General features: G+C 45.0%; 1 protein-coding gene across 1 annotated transcript in view; it reads right to left on the reverse strand.

Annotated features, from left to right (window-relative positions):
* The window catches only part of LOC121564738 (adhesion G protein-coupled receptor E5-like), a 65,764-nt gene that overhangs the window by 36,450 nt on the left and 9,314 nt on the right, over positions 1 to 20,000 (reverse strand). The window contains exons 3-8 of the mRNA XM_045227041.1: positions 19,552 to 19,686; positions 18,368 to 18,499; positions 11,746 to 11,877; positions 10,515 to 10,643; positions 9,157 to 9,288; positions 7,712 to 7,843 (exon numbers count right to left, since the gene is read on the reverse strand). Coding sequence (XP_045082976.1) covers positions 7,712 to 7,843; positions 9,157 to 9,288; positions 10,515 to 10,643; positions 11,746 to 11,877; positions 18,368 to 18,499; positions 19,552 to 19,686 — 792 coding nt within the window. The remainder of the gene's footprint in view (positions 1 to 7,711; positions 7,844 to 9,156; positions 9,289 to 10,514; positions 10,644 to 11,745; positions 11,878 to 18,367; positions 18,500 to 19,551; positions 19,687 to 20,000) is intronic.

Consider the following 20,000-nt stretch of genomic DNA (forward strand, 5'->3'; position numbering starts at 1 on the left):
TGGTCTCCCACTACGACTAACATGTTGTGTGGTCCTCCACTAGAAGACATCGGGTCTCCACTAGTAGAAGTTCCCACTAGATCAACATGTGTGTGGTCCTCCCATACGACTGACATGTTGTGTGGTCCTCCCACTAAGATAACATGGGGGTTCCCACCGCACTGACATGTTGTGGTTCCCACTACGACCAATATGCTGATGGTCCTCCCACTACGACTGACATGTTGGTTCACTCACATAAACATTTGTGGTTCGACACACGACATGTTGTGTGGTCCCCACTGCACTCAACATGTTGTCTGGTCCTCCCACTACGTAAGGAAATGTTGTGGGGTCCTACTAATTAAATTTGATGGTTCCACAATGACATGTTGTGTGGTTACAGACTGGCGGGAATGAAGTTTATTAGGCTCAGATTAAATAAGCATGAGGAACTCACAGGGTGCGGAAAGTGCTAGGTGATGAGCTTGATGCTCCTCAATAAATAATTTATTTGGTGAATGATATCGATAAGCTTGAATGGTTTTTGACAAATATGAAAAAGTTTTTTTATAATAATATATGTAGCTATATGCAATTACTACTGTTGATAGAGGCAGGTGCCAATACCAGAGGGGGAACACTCACTATATAAGCAACATTATTTTTGTGAGGAAACCATAGTAGAGTTGAAAAGATGATGGAAATCCATTTAACTTGTAATTTTTTATTCGGTACATGGGAATTGAATACAAAAGGTATTTTTATGTGCACTATGTATCACACACATAATTTTATCCGCAACAAGTACAGTTGATGGAAACACATTCTGGGGAAAAATTTGCATATGTTTTGATGCAGATTTTAGAATATGAAAATTGTGTAACTGGATGGAAACCTAGCTAACGAGAAGCCAAATAACAGTTGTAGATATGTTATGTTAGTCAGGTAGCTTAGTGGTTAAGAGCATGCAGTAACTGAAAGATCGCTGGTTAACCCGAAGGAAAAATCGGATGTGCTCTGAGCAAGGACTTAACCCAATTGCTTCATGAAGTGGATAAGACGCACTAAAATGATAAAATGTAAATGTAGTAGATTGGATTGAAACCCAGCTACCGAGAAGCTAATAACCGTTTTAGCATATGTTATGCAGATTGTTTTGCCCCAATGCAAAGCTCAGGTAGGCGCCTCAATGATTATATATAAAGATGCGATAGGGCGCATAATAACAGATGAATAGGGGGGCTGTTATATATAACTAGATGGCAGATAGGGGGCGCTGTTTCATATATACACTAGATGCCTGATAGGGGGCTGTTTCATATACACTAGATGAGAGTAGGGGGGCTGTTATATATAACTAGATGCCTGATAGGGGGGTGTAAAAATAGATGGCAGATAGGGGGCGCTGCTTTCATATATACACTAGATGACTGATAGGAGGGCTGTTTCATATATACACTAGATGGTTGATAGGGGGATGTTCATATATACACTAGATGCCGATAGGGGGCTGTTTATATATACACTAGATGCCTGATAGGGGGAGTTTCATAAAACAGATGGAGATAGGGGGGTATATAAATAGATGGAATAGGGGGTGTTCATATATAACTAGATGACGAAGGGGGGTTATAATAACTAGATGAGATAGGGGGGCGTTTATATATAAAGATGCGATAGGGGGTGTTTCATATATAGACTAGATGCCTGATAGGGGGGCTGTTTCATATATAAATGTGATAGGGGGCGCTGTATATATATAACTAGATGACGATAGGGGGGCTGCTATGATATACACTAGATGACGATAGGGGCGGTTATATATACACTAGATGGCGAGTAGGGGGGTGTGTATATATACACTAGATGCCTGATAGGGGGCGCTGTTTCATATATACATAGATGACCGATAGGGGGCGCTGTTTCATATATACACTAGATGACAGATAGGGGGCGTGTTTCATATATACACTAGATGCCTGACAGGGGGTGTTTGAAGCCACCGATGGCACTCCTCCACCATTGTCAGAAATATTTTGAAAGCTATAAAAATACATTTATTATAAATGCCTACACTCTGTTTTTGACACGTATTCTATTACAGACGCCTTGATGCATAATTCTGTATTCTTTATATGAGCTAAACATAAAACAAAATGACAAAATGTATTAAAAAGTGTTTAAGTATATATTTTTAAGTTTAGTAGTAGTAAGAGAAAATGAATTTGAAAATATTAATAAGTCCTAGCTGTTGATGTAGATTATAATATATTATAATGTGGTCCTCTGTAGTAATTGGTAGAGCGTGGGCTTGTAACGCCAAGGTAGTGGGTGATCCGGACCACCCATACACAAAAAGAAAATATATGCAGATAGTAAGTGGATAAAAGTGTAAATGGCTTATATATTAAATTTTAATACATATCACTCAAAAGTTTGGACACCTACTCATACAAGGGTAATTCTTTTATTTTTAATATTTTCTACATTGCAGGTGAAGGTGGTTGAGAGAATGCCAAGAGTGTGCAAAGCTGTATCAAGGCAAAGGGTGGCTATTTGAAGAATTTAAATAAAACATATATTTTGATTTGTTTAACACTTTTTGGTTATAATGATTATATGTGTATTTATAGTTTTGATGTTTCACTAGTATTCTAAATGTAGAAATTAGTACAAATAAAGAAAACCCTTGAATGAGTAGGTGTGTCAAACTTTTGATAGGTACTGATTCATAATTAATATATTAACAAATATTTACATACCTGTAGATGTTTGAAGGTGAGGATGACAGGTGGGCGGGAGGTGGTCTGTTGCTGGGTTACTGAGAGAGCTGTTACCACCTTGGAACGATCTGGTAGCTAGGCTTTGACGCCACAGGGTTGGTGTGTGTCCGTGTCAGTGAGGTACTGGAAGGAGTTGTTGACAGATCTCTCCAGTGTCTTGTAACACACCAACCCAGCAGAGAAACCTGGGAAGCACAGAAAGAAACAAAGTTACTAATAGAATTTTTGTAATTTCAAAATTCAGGTTTTTAGGTATCTGTGGAAGATTCCTGGAATAAAGAGGAATAAGCAGGAAATCCGAATCTTTTATTTTTTTATTACAGGTATAAAAGATATATACGTAGTATAGAGATGATGATGATGATGGTGATGTTGATGATGCTGATGACGAAAGAGTAGCTACGTACGCCCCGCTGCCGGGTGGCTGTCTCCCAGCTGGTGTCAGTTGAGCGACATGTATTGCGCCAGGCTGATCGGCCCAGTGGCAGGAGTCTGTCCCCTCCCCTAACTGCAAGCTGGGTCGCTGGGTATAAGGACAAGGAGTAAGGAAGGGGGATGTGGGGTGTGTGTTAGGAGTGTGTGTGTGTAGGATGTGTGTGGGTGTGTTAGGAGTGTGTGTGTGTGTGTCAGGAGTGTGTGTGTGTGTTAGGAGTGTGTGTGTGTGTGTGTATGTGTGTTCAGGAGTGTGTGTGTGTGTTAGGAGTGGTGTGTGTGTTTAGGAGTGTGTGTGTGTGTGTGTGTTCAGGAGTGTGTGTGTGTGTGTTTAGGAGTGTGTGTGTGTGTTCAGGAGTGTGTGTGTGTGTGTTAGGAGTGTGGGTGTGGGTGTGTGTCAGGAGTGTGGGGTAGGAGTGGTGGTGTGTTAGGAGTGTGTGTGTGTGTTCAGGAGTGTGTGTGTGTGGTAGGAGTGGTGTGTGTGTGTTCAGGAGTGTGTGTTACTGTGTGGTTGTTCCATGGTGGTGTGGTTGTTCTGAGCAGCGGCCCGATGAGCTCATGGAGTCCTCCATGGCGGCCTAGCAACCCACTCACCTCCCGGCGTGGTTTAGGAATGTGAGACAGGAGGACGACCATCTCCGTGAAGAATTAAACGGAAGTAGAAATAGAAACAGGATAGGACGGGGAGTGTGTGTGTGTGTGTGTGTGTGGGGGGGTGTGTGTATGTGGTTTACCTCCAGTAACACCTCTTCATCCTCCAGCTGCGGCCCAGAGTTAAAGCAGACAGTTTATCAGAGACAGGAGACCAGCTAAACTGGGACAGTCTGAGAGAGAGGATAATTTAATTACATTTATGTGGGGAAAATATATATAGCAAGGCATACATATTCACAGAAGATAGTATTTAAAAATATTAATTAAAACAACTTTTTTAAATAGTCGAGAGAGACAGACAGAGAGATAGCGAGAGAGAGAGAGAGAGAGAGAGAGAGAGGGGGGAGAGAGAGACAGAGAGGGGGGAAAGAGAGAATAAGTATGGGGCAAGAAGGAATATTTATAAACGTAATAAAAATTATATCATTCAAAGCAAACATGGTAATACAGATTAGAATGAGTAGAACAGACCTCCCCATTCAAACATGGTTCAACTACAGATCTAGAATGAATAGAACAGGCTCCCCATTCAAACATGGTTAGCTACAGATTAGAATGAATAGAACAGACCTCCCCATTCAAACATGGTTCAACTACAGATCTAGAATGAATAGAACAGGCCTCCCCATTCAAACATGGTTCAATCTACAGATCTAGAATGAATAAACAGGCCTCCCCATTCAAACATGGTTAACTACAGATCTAGAATGAATAGAACAGGCCCCCCATTCAAACATGGTTCAACTACAGATCTAGAATGAATAGAACAGGCCTCCCCATCAAACATGGTTAACTAGATCTAGAATGAATAGAAAGCCATTAAAATGGTAGCACAGATCTAGAATGAAAGAACAGGCCTCCCATTAAACATGTTAGCTACAGATCAGAATGTGGGAGAATGGGCCTCATTAAGTCAATGATGCATAATGGAGAGATTATATGTTATGGGTTAGCTGCTGTATAAGGATATCAGGTCCAGGTACTGTAAAACTCACCTGTCAGGAGTCTCATCCGCTTGAACTGGTCACAGGGAAGTACTAAAGGAAACACAACACACTAATCACACCTTGATGACACAACACAACATGTACATATTACAAAACACAGTATACACCTGGATCGACAATACACAACAACACAATCCCAAAACAACAAAACATAAATGAAAATTGTGACATCCTTTATCATGCTGTAACCAGGTTGTTGCCATGGGTAACCATGTTTACATCAGATACCAACTAACTAAGATAACAGTGAAGAATGAGACAGAGGAAGTAGGAGGAGATTAAAACACCCAGAAACGCACAGCCCACTAGTGCTGAAATGTTACCATGGTAAATCCTAGCACATCCCAAATGACACACTAAGGGTTTCACTCTGGAGTCCTGGAGGGTCGAAACACTCTCTGTATCTACTGGTAGTTAATTGATCACCTGGTGTCCAGGTCGGAATTAGCCCCTGATTAGAAGGAGAGGATGAAAAACAGAGGTGTTTAGCCTCCAGGACCGGAATTGAAGAACCCTGCCCTACTATATAGCGGCCATAGGCCCTGGCTCTAATGTAGTGCAATAAGAAAGGTGAAGGAAAGATAAAGCTGCCGGGGAAAAATTGTAACAACAATCTACAGCAACAGAAGGAAGACCTTACTGTAATATGGAGCAGCCGACCAATATGTATCCACTCACTGTTGTAAATCACTTTTGAATCAATCAAATGTATTTATAAAGCCCCTTTTTAATCAGCAGATGTCACAAAGTGCTATACAGAAACCCAGCCTAAAACCCCAAACAGCAAGCAATGCAGATGTAGAATCAAAATCGTCTGCTACAGTAGATGGCATTTGTTATGTTATGCTATATTATATTATATTATGTTATATTATGTTATATTATGTTACGTTATGTTATATTATGTTATGTTCTCAAATCAAATCAAATGTTATTTGTCACATGGGCTGTGAAATGCTTACTTACAAGCCCTTAACCAACAATGCAGTTTTAAGAAAATAGAGTTAAGAAAATATTTACTAAATAAACTAAAGTAAAAATAACAATAATGAGGCTATATACAGGGGGTACCGGTACGAGTCAATGTGCGGGGGTACAGGTTAGTGGAGGGGGGGTCAATGCAAATAGTCCGGTGGCCGCAGAGAGAGAATGGTTGTCAGTTTTTTCCTTGTCTACTGGAAGCTTTTACACACAGTGGTAACTCTCTTGGTAGATAATGGTCTACAGCTTATCATGAGTTACTCTACCTCAGGCGAGCAATACCTCGAGACTACCTTAATACTAGTAATTGCGCACCACCTGTTATTGACAACTAGACACACACCCCCACCCCTCATCTTACCGGATGTAGCTGTTCTGTCCTGCTGATATACGGAAAAACCCAGCCAACTGTATATTATCCGTGTCGCGCTCAGCACGACTCGGTGAAACATAAGATATTACAGTTGTAAATATGTTAATATGTTATATTATGTTATATTATGTTATGTTATGCTACACTATATATACAAAAGTATGTGGACACCTTCAAATTAGTGGATTTGGCTATTCCAGTGACACCCGTACTGACAGGTGCTATAGAATCGAGCACAAAGTCATGCAATCTCCATAGACAAACATTGGCAGTAGAATGGCCTTACTGAAGAGCTCAGTGACTTTCAACGTGGCACCGTTATAGGATGCCACCTTTCCAACAAGTCAGTTCATTCAAATATCTGCCCATCTAGAGCTGCCCTGGTCAACTCTAAATGCTTTTATTGTGAAGTGGGAAACGTTCAGGAGCAACATCAACTCAGCCGCAAAAGTGGTACGACTCACAAGCTCACAGAATGGGACGGCCGAAAGTGCTGAAGCGCGCAGTGTGTAACAATCATCTGTCCTCGGTTGCAACACTCACTACAGAGTTACAAACTGCTTCTGGAAGCATTATCAGCACAATAACGGTTGTCGGGAGCTTCATGAAATGGTTTTCTATGGCCGAGCAGCCGACACAAGCCTAAGATCACCATGCGCAACGCCAAGCGGTCGGCTGGAGTGGTGTAAAGCTCGCCGTCATTGGACTCTGGAGCAGTGGAAACACGTCTCTGGAGTGATGAATCACGCTACCATCTGGCAGTGCGACTGACTAATCTGGCTTTGGCGGATGCCAGGAGAATGCTACCTGCCTGAATGCATAGTGCCAACTGTAAAGTTTGGTGGAGGAGGAATAAAGGTCTGGGGCTGTTTTTCATGGTTCTGGCTAGGCCCCTTAGTTCCAGTGAAGGGAAATCTGAAATCTACAGCATATAATTACATTCTAGACAATGCTGTGCTTCCAACTTTGTGGCAGCAGTTTGGGGAAGGCCCATTCCTGTTTCAGCATGACAATGCCCCCGTGCACAAAGAGAGGTCCATACAGAAATGGTTTGTCCAGATCGGTGTGGAAGAACTTGACTGGCCTGCACAGAGCTCTGACCTCAACCCCATCAAACACCTTTGAGATTAAATGGAACGCCGACAGCGAGCCAGGCCTAATCGCCCAAAATCAGTGCCCGTCTCACTAATGCTCTTGGGGCTGAATGGAAGCAAGTCCCTGCAGCAATGTTCCAACATCTAGTGGAAAGCCTTGCCAGAAGAGTGAAGGCTGTTATAACAGCAAAGGGGGGACCAACTCCATATTAATGTCCATGAATTTGGAATGAGATTTTTGGTCATGTGGCGTATGTTATGTTAGATATAGCTGTAATTTAGGACTGTTAAAATAGGAGCCTAGTTTTATTTCCAATCCAGGACTTCCTCTTCTAAGAGACAAAGTTATCTTATTGTATCGTGTCGTGGGAAGTAATGCATCATGGTACCAGATTCTACAATCACCTGAGCACTGAGCCTGTTTGTTGCCGTAGTTACTGTATCCAGGGTGACAGAGGCAACTGTAGCTTCCTTTCTGGTTCTGGCAGTCCCCGCCCACTCCACAGATACCAGCGGTTACATTACACTCATCTATGTCTGAGGGAGAGAGAGATAAAAAGAGAGATGAGTGTACAGGGGAGGGATTGATGATGATAAGGAGGAAGAGGAAAAGTTGGAGGAACATTATGGAGAGAGAGAGAGAGAGAGAGAGAAAGAAAAAGAGAAAGAGAAAGAGAAAGAGAGAGAGAGAGAGAGAGAGAGAGAGAGAGAGAGAGAGAGAGAGAGAGAGAGAGAGAGAGAGAGAGAGAGAGAGAGAGAGAGAGAGAGAGAGAGAGAGAGAGAGAGAGAGAGAGAGAGAGAGGGAATACACAAACATTCAAATAAACACATGGGGAGAGGAAGAGAGGAGAAACAATCAGAAAAAGAACAGGTAGTAGCGATGTCTTCTAGGGCTGTCCCCGACTAAAAACTATCTTGGTCAACCAATAGTCATCTGTTCTTTCGACCAATCGATTGGTCGAAGTTATAAAATGTGTATTTTCCCATATATAGACACATCCTACGTGTTTTAATCAAATCAACTATTTTCACTGAGCTTGTCTGATGCTTTAAACACACAGTTTGATTAAATAATTAAGACACACAAATGACTAGAGGGAGTCCAACCGCAATTGATTTGATTGTGCTCAGACTTGCTGCTCTGTGTTAAAAAAAACAAAGACATCGAGTGACTGTGTGACTAGCACCCGTTGTCTCTCTCTCCTCCCTGCTGCAGCGACCACCACAGAACATCAATAATATGCCATTTAGCAGACGCTTTTATCCAAAGCGACTTACAGTCATGCGTGCATACATTTATTTGTGTATGGGTGGTCCCGGGGATCGAACCCACATCCTTGGCGTTACAAGCGCCGTGCTCTACCAGCTGAGCTACAGAGGACCATCAACAGTGTTTATCGTGCTGTCCCTGTTGTTGAAGCTGTAACATAATTACAGCCATTTCTGACTGAAAAGTTCTGTCATAGAAATCCCTAATTGGTTTAGGAAAAAAATTCCCTATTCCCTCAATCCGTGCTCTCTTTACATGGCACATGTATGCATCGCATGAACGTGACCAATAGGGCCTGACCTATAGCATATCATAATCACATCAATAAATTGGTTATAACAAACTCTGAACACCGTAACAGAAAAATGGATGCAGAGGACGTGACAAATAAACTTGAAACAGGGGAATGTTTACTGGCTGCTCATGTTATGTTATGTTAGATATAGCTGTAATTTAGGACTGTTAAAATAGGAGCCTAGTTTTATTTCCAATCCAGGCCTTCCTCTTCTAAGAGACAAAGTTATCTTATTGTATCGTGTCATGGGAAGTAATGCATCATGGTACCAGATTCTACAATCACCTGAGCACTGTGCCTGTTTGTTGCCGTAGTTACTGTATCCAGGGTGACAGAGGCAACTGTAGCTTCCTTTCTGGTTCTGGCAGTCCCCGCCCACTCCACAGATACCAGCGGTTACATTACACTCATCTATGTCTGAGGGAGAGAGAGATAAAAAGAGAGATGAGTGTACAGGGGAGGGATTGATGATGATAAGGAGGAAGAGGAAAAGTTGGAGGAACATTATGGAGAGAGAGAGAGAGAGAAAGAAAAAGAGAAAGAGAGAGAGAGTGAGAGAGAGTGAGAGTGTGAGAGACAGTGAGAGAGAGAGAGAGAGAGAGAGAGAGAGAGTGAGAGAGAGTGAGAGTGTGAGAGACAGTGAGAGAGAGAGAGAGTGAGAGAGAGTGAGAGTGTGAGAGACAGTGAGAGAGAGAGAGAGAGAGAGAGAGAGAGAGAGAGAGAGAGAGAGAGAGAGAGAGAGAGAGAGAGAGAGAGAGAGAGACAGAGAGAGAGTACACAAACATTAAAATAAACACATGGGGGAGAGGAAGAGAGGAGAAACAATCAGAAAAAGAACAGTTAGTAGCGATGTCTTCTAGGGCTTTCGACCAATCGATTGGTCGGGTTATAAAATGTGTATTTTCCCATATATAGACACATCCTACGTGTTTTAATCAAATCAACTATTTTCACTGAGCTTGTCTGATGCTTTTACACACAGTTTGATTAAATAATTAAGACACACAAATGACTAGAGGGGAGTCGGACCGCAAATGATTTGATTGTGCCGGGCCTGGCTCAGACTTGCTGCTCTGTGTTAAAAAAACAAAGACAGTGAGTGACTGTGTGACTAGCACCCGTTGTCTCTCTCTCCTCCTGCTGCAGCGAATTACCACAGAACATCAACAGTGTTTATCGCGCTGTCCCTGTTAGTTGAAGCTGTAACATAATTACAGCCATTTCTGACTGAAAAGTTCTGTTACCGAAACTCCCTAATTTGTTTAGGGGAAAAACATTCCCTATTCCCTCAATCCGTACTCTCTTTACATGACAAATGTATGCATCGCATGAACGTGACCAATAAGGCCTGACCTATAGCATATCACAATCACATCAATAAATTGGTTATAACAAACTCTGAACACTGTAACAGAAAAATGGATGCAGAGGACGTGACAAATAAACTTGAAACAGGGGAATGTTTACTGGCTGCTCATGTTATGTTATGTTATGTTATGTTAGATATAGCTGTCATTTAGGACTGTTAAAATAGGAGCCTAGTTTTATTTCCAATCCAGGACTTCCTCTTCTAAGAGACAAAGTTATCTTATTGTATCATGTCGTGGGAAGTAATGCATCATGGTACCAGATTCTACAATCACCTGAGCACTGAGCCTGTTTGTTGCCGTAGTTACTGTATCCAGGGTGACAGAGGCAACTGTAGCTTCTTCTGGTTCTGGCAGTCCCCGCCCACCCACAGATACCAGCGGTTACATTACACTCATCTATGTCTGAGGGAGAGAGAGATAAAAAGAGAGATGAGGTACAGGGGAGGGATTGATGATGATAAGGAGGAAGAGGAAAAGTTGGAGGAACATTATGGAGAGAGAGAGAGAGAAAGAAAAAGAGAAAGAGAAAGAGAAAGAGAGAGAGAGAGAGAGAGATAGAGAGAGAGAGAGAGAGAGACAGAGAGAGAGAGAGAGAGAGAGAGAGAGAGAGAGAGAGAGAGAGAGAGAGAGAGAGAGAGAGAGTGAGAGAATACACAAACATTCAAATAAACACATGGGGAGAGGAAGAGAGGAGAAACAATCAGAAAAAGAACAGTTAGTAGCGATGTCTTCTAGGGCTTTCGACCAATCGATTGGTCGAAGTTATAAAATGTGTATTTTCCCATATATAGACACATCCTACGTGTTTTAATCAAATCAACTATTTTCACTGAGCTTGTCTGATGCTTTAAACACACAGTTTGATTAAATAATTAAGACACACAAATGACTAGAGGGAGTCGGACCGCAAATGATTTGATTGTGCTCAGACTTGCTGCTCTGTGTTAAAAAAACAAAGACAGCGAAAGTGACTGTGTGACTAGCACCCGTTGTCTCTCTCTCCTCCCTGCTGCAGCGACTCACCACAGAACATCCAACAGTGTTTATCGACTGTCCCTGTTGTTGAAGCTGTAACATAATTACAGCCATTTCTGACTGAAAAGTTCTGTTACCGAAATCCCTAATTTGTTTAGGAAAAACATTCCCTATTCCCCTCAATCCGTACTCTTTTACATGACACGATGCATCTCATGCATGTAACCAATAGGGCTGACCTATAGCATATCACAATCACATCAATAAATTGGTTATAACAAACTCTGAACACTGTAACAGAAAAATGGATGCAGAGGGACGGGACAAATAAACTTGAAACAGGGGAATGTTTACTGGCTGCTCATGTTATGTTATGTTATGTTATGTTAGATATAGCTGTCATTTAGGACTGTTAAAATAGGAGCCAGTTTTATTTCCAATCCAGGCCTTCCTCTTCTAAGAGACAAAGTTATCTTATTGTATCGTGTCGTGGGAAGTAATGCATCATGGTACCAGATTCTACAATCACCTGAGCACTGAGCCTGTTTGTTGCCGTAGTTACTGTATCCAGGGTGACAGAGGCAACTGTAGCTTCCATTCTGGTTCTGGCAGTCCCCGCCCACTCCACAGATACCAGCGGTTACATTACACTCATCTATGTCTGAGGGAGAGAGAGATAAAAAGAGAGATGAGAGTACAGGGGAGGGATTGATGATGATAAGGAGGAAGAGGAAAAGTTGGAGGAACATTATGGAGAGAGAGAGAGAAAGAAAGAGAGAAAGAGAAAGAGAGATAAGCGAGAGAGAGCGAAAGAAAGAGAAAGAGAGAGGGAGAGAGAGAGAGAGAGAGAGTGTGAGAGACAGTGAGAGAGAGAGAGAGAGAGTGTGAGAGACAGTGAGAGAGAGAGAGAGAGGGAGAGAGAGAGAGAGAGAGAAAGAGAGAGAGAGAGAGATACAGAGAGAGAGAGAGAGAGAGAGAGAGAGAGAGAGAGAGAGAGAGAGAGAGAGAGAGAGAGAGAGAGAGAGAGAGAGAGAGAGAGAGGAGAGAGAGAGCAGAGAGAGAGAGAGAGAGAGAGAGAGAGAGACAGAGACAGAGAGAGAGAGAGAGAGAGAGAGAGAGAGAGAGAGAGAGAGAGAGAGAGAGAGAGAGAGAGAGAGAGAGAGAATACACAAACATTAAAATAAACACATGGGGAGAGGAAGAGAGGAGAAACAATCAGAAAAAGAACAGTTAGTAGTACAGTTAGTAGTACTTGGTCGAAGTTATAAAATGTGTATTTTCCCATATATAGACACATCCTACGTGTTTTAATCAAATCAACTATTATCACTGAGCTTGTCTGATGCTTTAAGCACACAGTTTGATTCAATAATTAAGACACACAAATGACTAGAGGGAGTCGGACCGCAAATGATTTGATTGTGCTCAGACTTGCTGCTCTGTGTTAAAAAAACAAAGACAGCGAGTGACTGTGTGACTAGCACCCGTTGTCTCTCTCTCCTCCCTGCTGCAGCGACCACCACAGAACATCAACAGTGTTTATCGCGCTGTCCCTGTTGTTGAAGCTGTAACATAATTACAGCCATTTCTGACTGAAAAGTTCTGTTACCGAAATCCCTAATTTGTTTAGGAAAAACATTCCCTATGTGACACTCTGGCTCTATGGACTTTGATTTTGAGCCAGGGTTGTTCATTTCACTTGGGTGTATTTCTATGTTGGTTAGTCTAGGTTGTTTTTTCTATGTTTGGTCAATGACTCCCAATCGGAGGTAACGAAAGTGTCAGCTGTTGGCTCGTTATCTCTGATTGGGAGCCATATTTATACTGTGTGTTTTCACCTTGGGGTTGTGGGTTTTTGTTCCATGTTTCTGTCAGTGTTACAGAGGACTTCACTATCGTCATTTGTTGTTTTTTCGTGGTTGCTTTATTAAATAAAGTCATTATGTTCACTCCACGCGCTGCGATTGGTCCGCTTCTTCAGACGATCGTGACAGAAAAACCCACCACAAGAGGACCAAGCAGCGTAACAAACGGCAACAGGACCTACCTACACAGGATTTATGGACGCCTCCAAAGGATTCGTGGACATGGGAGGAGATACGGGCTGGAAAGGGTCCTTGGGCACAACCGGAGGAATATCACCGCCCTCGTGAAGAGCTGGAGGAAGCTAAAGCAGAGAGGAGGTGGTATGGAGGCGGAAGCACGGAGGCAAGGCTGGAAGCTCCGGGAGTACTACCCAAACATTTCTTGGGGAGGAAGCGCCGGGTAAGGAGAAAACGCTTGGTGGATGTCCTCCTCGGTTGGGGACAGATAACGCAGGAGGAGGCCGTTTCGGTACCGGAGGGCGATGAAGGGGGAGAACCTGGCAGGAGAGGAGCAACGACAGCAGCAGGGCCATCGTCGGAAGGACGGAGGCAACCCCAAAAAATTTACGGGGGCACATGGCTTTGGGCGCCTGAACTGCCCGTCTGCTCAACGGCGCCTGACTGCCCGTCTGCCCTAGGCGCCTGAACTGCCCGTCTGCCAAGCGCTGCATAAGCCGCCCGTCTGGGGCCACTGAGCCTGCAAAGCCGCCCGTCTGCCATGAGCCTTCAGAGCCGTCCGCCAGACCGGGAGCCGCTAGAGCCTTCCGCCAGACAGGGAGCCGCTAGAGCCTTCCGCCAGACAGAATCATACACCAGCGATGGAATCAGCAGGAGGCAGCTTCCGTGCAAGACTGGAAGCCCAGGTTCGGGTCCAGCAAGAGCAGCCCTGCAGATGGGAACCGCCTGCGGGAGGTGATGACCACCTCCGAGGCTGGGGTCCGCTCCACCGCCAGCGCCCAGCCAGCACCGTCAGCCAGCCATGAGCAGCCAGATCCCGCCAGCCAGCCATGAGCAGCGAGATCCGTCAGCCAGCCAGAGCAGCCAGATCCGTCAGCAGCCTGAGCAGCGGGATCGTCAGCCAGCCAGAGCAGCCAGATCCGTCAGCCAGCCATGAGCAGCCAGATCCGTCAGCCAGCCGAGCAGCCAGATCCGTAGCCAGCCAGAGCAGCCAGATCCGTCAGCCAGCCAAGAGCAGCCAGATCCGTCAGCCAGCCATGAGCAAGCCGGATCCGTCAGCCAGCCATGAGCAGCCAGACCCGTCCAGCCAGCCAAGAGCCGTCCAGCCAGGATCCGCCAGAGCCGTCCAGCCAGGATCCGCCAGAGCCGGCTCAGCCAGGATCCGCCAGAGCCGCTCCGCCAGGATCCGCCAGAGCCGTCCAGCCAGGATCCGCCAGAGCCGCCCAGCCAGGATCCGCCAGAGCGCCCAGCCAGGATCCGCCAGAGCCGTCAGCCAGGATCCGCCAGAGCCGTTCCAGCCAGGATCCGCCAGAGCCGTCCAGCCAGGATCCGCCAGAGCCGTTCAGCCAGGATCCGCCAGAGCCGTTCAGCCAGGATCCGCCAGAGCCGTTCAGCCAGGATCCGCCAGAGCCGCCCAGCCCGGATCCGCCAGAGCCGCCCAGCCCGGATCCGCCAGCCAGCCAGGATCCGCCAGAGCCAGCCAGCCAGGATCCGCCATTTAGTCCGGAGCTGCCCCTTAGTCCGGTACTGCCCCTCAGCCCGGTGCTGCTCCTTAGCCCGGTGCTGCCCCTTAGCCCGGTGCTGCCCCTTAGTCCGGTGCTGCCCCTTAGGCCGGTGCTGCCCCTAGTCGGTGCTGCCCCCTAGCCCGGTGCTGCCCCTTAGTCCGGTGCTGCCCCTTAGTCCGGGGTGCTGCCCCTTAGTCCGGTGCTGCCCCTGAGTCCGGTGATGCCTCTTGGTCCAGTGTGCCCCTTAATCCTGTGGGGTTTAGTTGGGGGGTGGTCATGTGGAGGAGGTTACACAAGCGGTAGTGACTATGGTGGGGTGGGGACCACGACCAGTGCCTGAGCCGCCACCATAGACAGACGCCCACCCAGACCCTCCCCTAGACTGTTTGCTGGTGCGCTCGGAGCTTCGCACCTTTAGGGGGTACTGTGACACTCTGGCTCTATGGACTTTGATTTTGAGCCAGGGTTGTTCATTTCACTTGGGTGTATTTCTATGTTGGTTAGTCTAGGTTGTTTTTTCTATGTTTGGTCAATGACTCCCAATCGGAGGTAACGAGTGTCAGCTGTCGGCTCGTTATCTCTGATTGGGAGCCATATTTATACTGTGTGTTTTCACCTTGGGGTTGTGGGTTTTTGTTCCATGTTTCTGTCAGTGTTACAGAGGACTTCACTATCGTCATTTGTTGTTTTTTCGTGGTTGCTTTATTAAATAAAGTCATTATGTTCCTCCACGCGCTGCGTATTGGTCCGCTTCTTCAGACGATCGTGACACCCTATTCCCTCAATCCATACTCTCTTTACATGGCACATGTATGCATCGCATGAACGTGACCAATATGGCCTGACCTATAGCATATCATAATCACATCAATAAATTGGTTATAACAAACTCTGAACACTGTAACAGAAAAATGGATGCAGAGGACGTGACAAATGAACTTGAAACGGGGGAATATTTACTGGTTGCTCATGTTATGTTATGTTAGATATAGCTGTCATTTAGGACTGTTAAAATAGGAGCCTAGTTTTATTTCCAATCCAGGCCTTCCTCTTCTAAGAGACAAAGTTATCTTATTGTATCGTGTCGTGGGAAGTAATGCATCATGGTACCAGATTCTACAATCACCTGAGCACTGAGCCTGTTTGTTGCCGTAGTTACTGTATCCAGGGTGACAGAGGCAACTGTAGCTCCATTCTGGTTCTGGCAGTCCCCGCCCACTCCACAGATACCAGACAGTTACATTACACTCATCTATGTCTGAGGGGAGAGAGAGATAAACAGAGAGATGAGTGTACAGGGGGAGGGATTGATGATGATAAGGAGGAAGAGGAAAAGTTGGAGGAACATTATGGAGAGAGAGAGAGAGAAAGAAAGAGAGAAAGAGAAAGAGAGAGAGAGATAAAGCGAGAGAGAGCGAAAGAAAGAGAAAGAGAGAGAGAGAGAGAGAGAGAGAGAGAGAGAGAGAGGTGAGAGACAGTGAGAGAGAGAGAGAGAGAGAGTGTGAGAGACAGTGAGAGAGAGAGAGAGAGAGAGGGAGAGAGAGAGAGAGAGAGAGAGAGAGAAAGAGAGAGAGAGAGATACAGAGAGAGAGAGAGAGAGAGAGAGAGAGAGAGAGAGAGAGAGAGAGAGAGAGAGAGAGAGAAAGAGAAAGAGAGAGAGAGAGAGAGAGAGAGACAGAGAGAGAGAGAGAGAGAGAGAGAGAGAGAGAGAGAGAGAGAGAGAGAGAGAGAGAGAGAGAGAGAGAGAGAGAGAGAGAGAGAGAGAGAGAGAGTACACAAACATTAAAATAAACACATGGGGAGAGGAAGAGAGGACAAACAATCAGAAAAAGAACAGTTAGTAGCGATGTCTTCTAGGGCTTCGATTGGTCGAAGTTATAAAATGTGTATTTTCCCATATATAGACACATCCTACGTGTTTTAATCAAATCAACTATTTTCACTGAGCTTGTCTGATGCTTTAAACACACTGTTTGATTAAATAATTAAGACACACAAATGACTAGAGGTAGTCCGACCGCAATTTATTTGATTGTGCTCAGACTTGCTGCTCTGTGTTAAAAAAACAAAGACAGCGAGTGACTGTGTGACTAGTGTAGTGTATTGGATTATGTCTGTGTTAAATGTTTTTCATGGAGAAATGGAATGTTGTTTGTGTTAGTAGCAAGAGGGAATGTTTTGGGTGTGACGCCAAATACAACAGACCGGAAGTGTCTTGTAGACAGGGGAGACTGGGGATTGGCCAGAAGAGGGGGTAACCCTTATTTTGGCAGTGTCTATATAAGAAGGGTTTTAGACAATAAACCCCAGAGCGGTTATTATAATTCGAGGCAACTGCTCTCCAGACAACGCGTGTCTGTAATTTATGCTGTAACCTCGTGGTATGAATAAAAACTTCTGACACGATGCAGCATAGATGGACTCTTTTGTTGACAGCAATGATGACCACCATTCATCATATACGACACTAGCACCCGTTGTCTCTCTCTCCTCCCTGCTGCAGCGACCACCACAGAACATCAACAGTGTTTATTGCGCTGTCCCTGTTGTTGAAGCTGCAACATAATTACAGCCATTTCTGACTGAAAAGTTCTGTTACCGAAATCCCTAATTTGTTTAGGAAAAACATTCCCTATTCCCTCAATCCGTACTCTCTTTACATGGCAACTGCTTGGCCTCTGACCACAAGGCACTACAGAGGGTAGTGCGTACGGCCCAGTACATCACTGGGGCCAAGCTTCCTGCCATCCAGGACCTCTATACCAGGCGGTGTCAGAGGAAGGCCCTCAAAATTGTCAAAGACTCCAGCCACCCTAGTCATAGACTGTTCTCTCTGCTACCGCACGGCAAGCGGTACCGGAGTGCCAAGTCTAGGTCCAAAAGACATCTCAACAGCTTCTACCCCCAAGCCATAAGACTCCTGAACAGCTAATCATGGCTACCCGGACTATTTGCACTGCCCCCCACCCCATCCTTTTTACGCTGCTGCTACTCTGTTAATTATTTATGCATAGTCACTTTAACTCTACCCACATGTACATATTACTTCAACTATCTCAACTAGCCGGTGCCCCCAGCACATTGACTCTGCACCGGTACCCCCCTGTATATATAGCCTCCCTACTGTTATTTTATTTTACTTCTGCTCTTTTTTCTCAACACTTTTTTTGTTAAAAATAAATGCACTGTTGGTTAAGGGCTGTAAGTAAGCATTTCACTGTAATGTCTGCACCTGTTGTATTCGGCGCATGTGACCAATAACATTTGATTTGATTTGATTTGACACATGTATGCATCGCATGAACGTGACCAATAGGGCCTGACCTATAGCATATCATAATCACATCAATACATTGGTTATAACAAACTCTGAACACTGTAACAGAAAAATGGATGCAGAGGACGTGACAAATAAACTTGAAACGGGGGAATGTTTACTGGCTGCTCATGTTATGTTATGTTAGATATAGCTGTAATTTAGGACTTTTAAAATAGGAGCCTAGTTTTATTTCCAATCCAGGCCTTCCTCTTCTAAGAGACAAAGTTATCTTATTGTATCGTGTCGTGGAAAGTAATGCATCATGGTACCAGATTCTACAATCACCTGAGCACTGTGCCTGTTTGTTGCCGTAGTTACTGTATCCAGGGTGACAGAGGCAACTGTAGCTTCCTTTCTGGTTCTGGCAGTCCCCGCCCACTCCACAGATACCAGCGGTTACATTACACGCATCTATGTCTGAGGGAGAGAGAGAGAAAGAGAGAGATGAGTGTACAGGGGAGAAATTGATGATGATAAGGAGGAAGAGTAACAGTTGGAGGAACATTATGGAGAGAGAGAGAAAGAAAAAGAGAAAGAGAAGGAGAGCGAGAGAGAGAGAGAGAGAGAGAGAGAGAGAGAGAGAGAGAGAGAGAGAGAGAGAGAGAAAGAGTGAGAGAAAGAGAGATAGTGAGAGAGAGTCAGGGGTTAGAGGTCAGGGGTAAGAGGTCAGGGGTCAGGGCTAGCATGGCCTCAGCCACCTCACCTGTGCAGGGGGCAGTGTTGTTGCCATGGTTACTGAGCCCTGACGGACAAGTGCAGGTGTATTGGCCAGATGTGTTTGTGCACGTGCCCAGAGCGCCGCACACCGGGGGAACCCACACACACTCATCCTCATCTTTAGTGGACACACACACACAAGCAAAGCTGAGACCCTCGCATCAAACACACACACACACAGACACGCAAGTACACACACCTGTCTTACCTGTCAATCACACTGGCACAAACCAAACAGGGTCTCCACCACAGTAGGTTGGTGGCACCTTAATTGGGGAGGACGGGCTCGTGGTAATGACTGGAGCGGAATCAGTGGAATGGTATATAAATACATCAAACACATGGTTTCCATGGTTACCATTCGCTGAGTTCCAGACATTATTATGAGCCGTCCTCCCCTCAGCAGCCTCCACTGGTCTCCACAACAACCGTTGCCATGCCGATCAAGACCACATTAATAGCTTGTAAACAAACAAGCGGTTATACGACACGTCTCAGTGATGTCTGCAGAGGCAAGAGGACCACAATGGAAAGAAGACTTCTGGCTTTATTGGATATATTCCTCAATCAGCAGCATTCAACTTTTAATTATCAAATTAATGCATTCAATCAATCAAGACAAGATTCAGGTTCAGCGCCAGCCTCTATCAACTCACACATACATACACACACACACACACACACACACACACACACACACACACACACACACACACACACACACAGCAATGATACCCTTTCGGTGGACTCACCCTCACAGTGTCTAGTGACGTTGGTTATGTTAGATCTGAACCCAGGTAGACACTGGCAGTGGTAGCTCCCGATGGTGTTGAGGCAAGTGGTGTTGCTTCCACAAACCTGTGGTTTCTCCAGGCACTCATTGAAGTCTGAAGAGAGAAGGAAATATGGGGTGTGTTCAAAACGTTTTACAACAAAAACCCATTTCTATTGGACAACTTCCTGAACAGAGAAAATAAGGAGATACTGCCAAAGCAATGTTCACTCCCTTAACATGTAGCATTTACACACACACACACACACACACACACACACACACACACACACACACACACACACACACACACACAGACACAGACACAGACACAGACACAGGCACAGACACAGGCACAGACAGACAAAGACACAGACATACACACACAAACACACTCACTCAAACAAGTCCTCTGTAGCTCAGCTAGTA

This window comes from Coregonus clupeaformis, chromosome 18 (assembly GCF_020615455.1).
Source record: "Coregonus clupeaformis isolate EN_2021a chromosome 18, ASM2061545v1, whole genome shotgun sequence".
In the NCBI taxonomy this organism is placed as follows: Eukaryota; Metazoa; Chordata; class Actinopteri; order Salmoniformes; family Salmonidae; genus Coregonus; species Coregonus clupeaformis.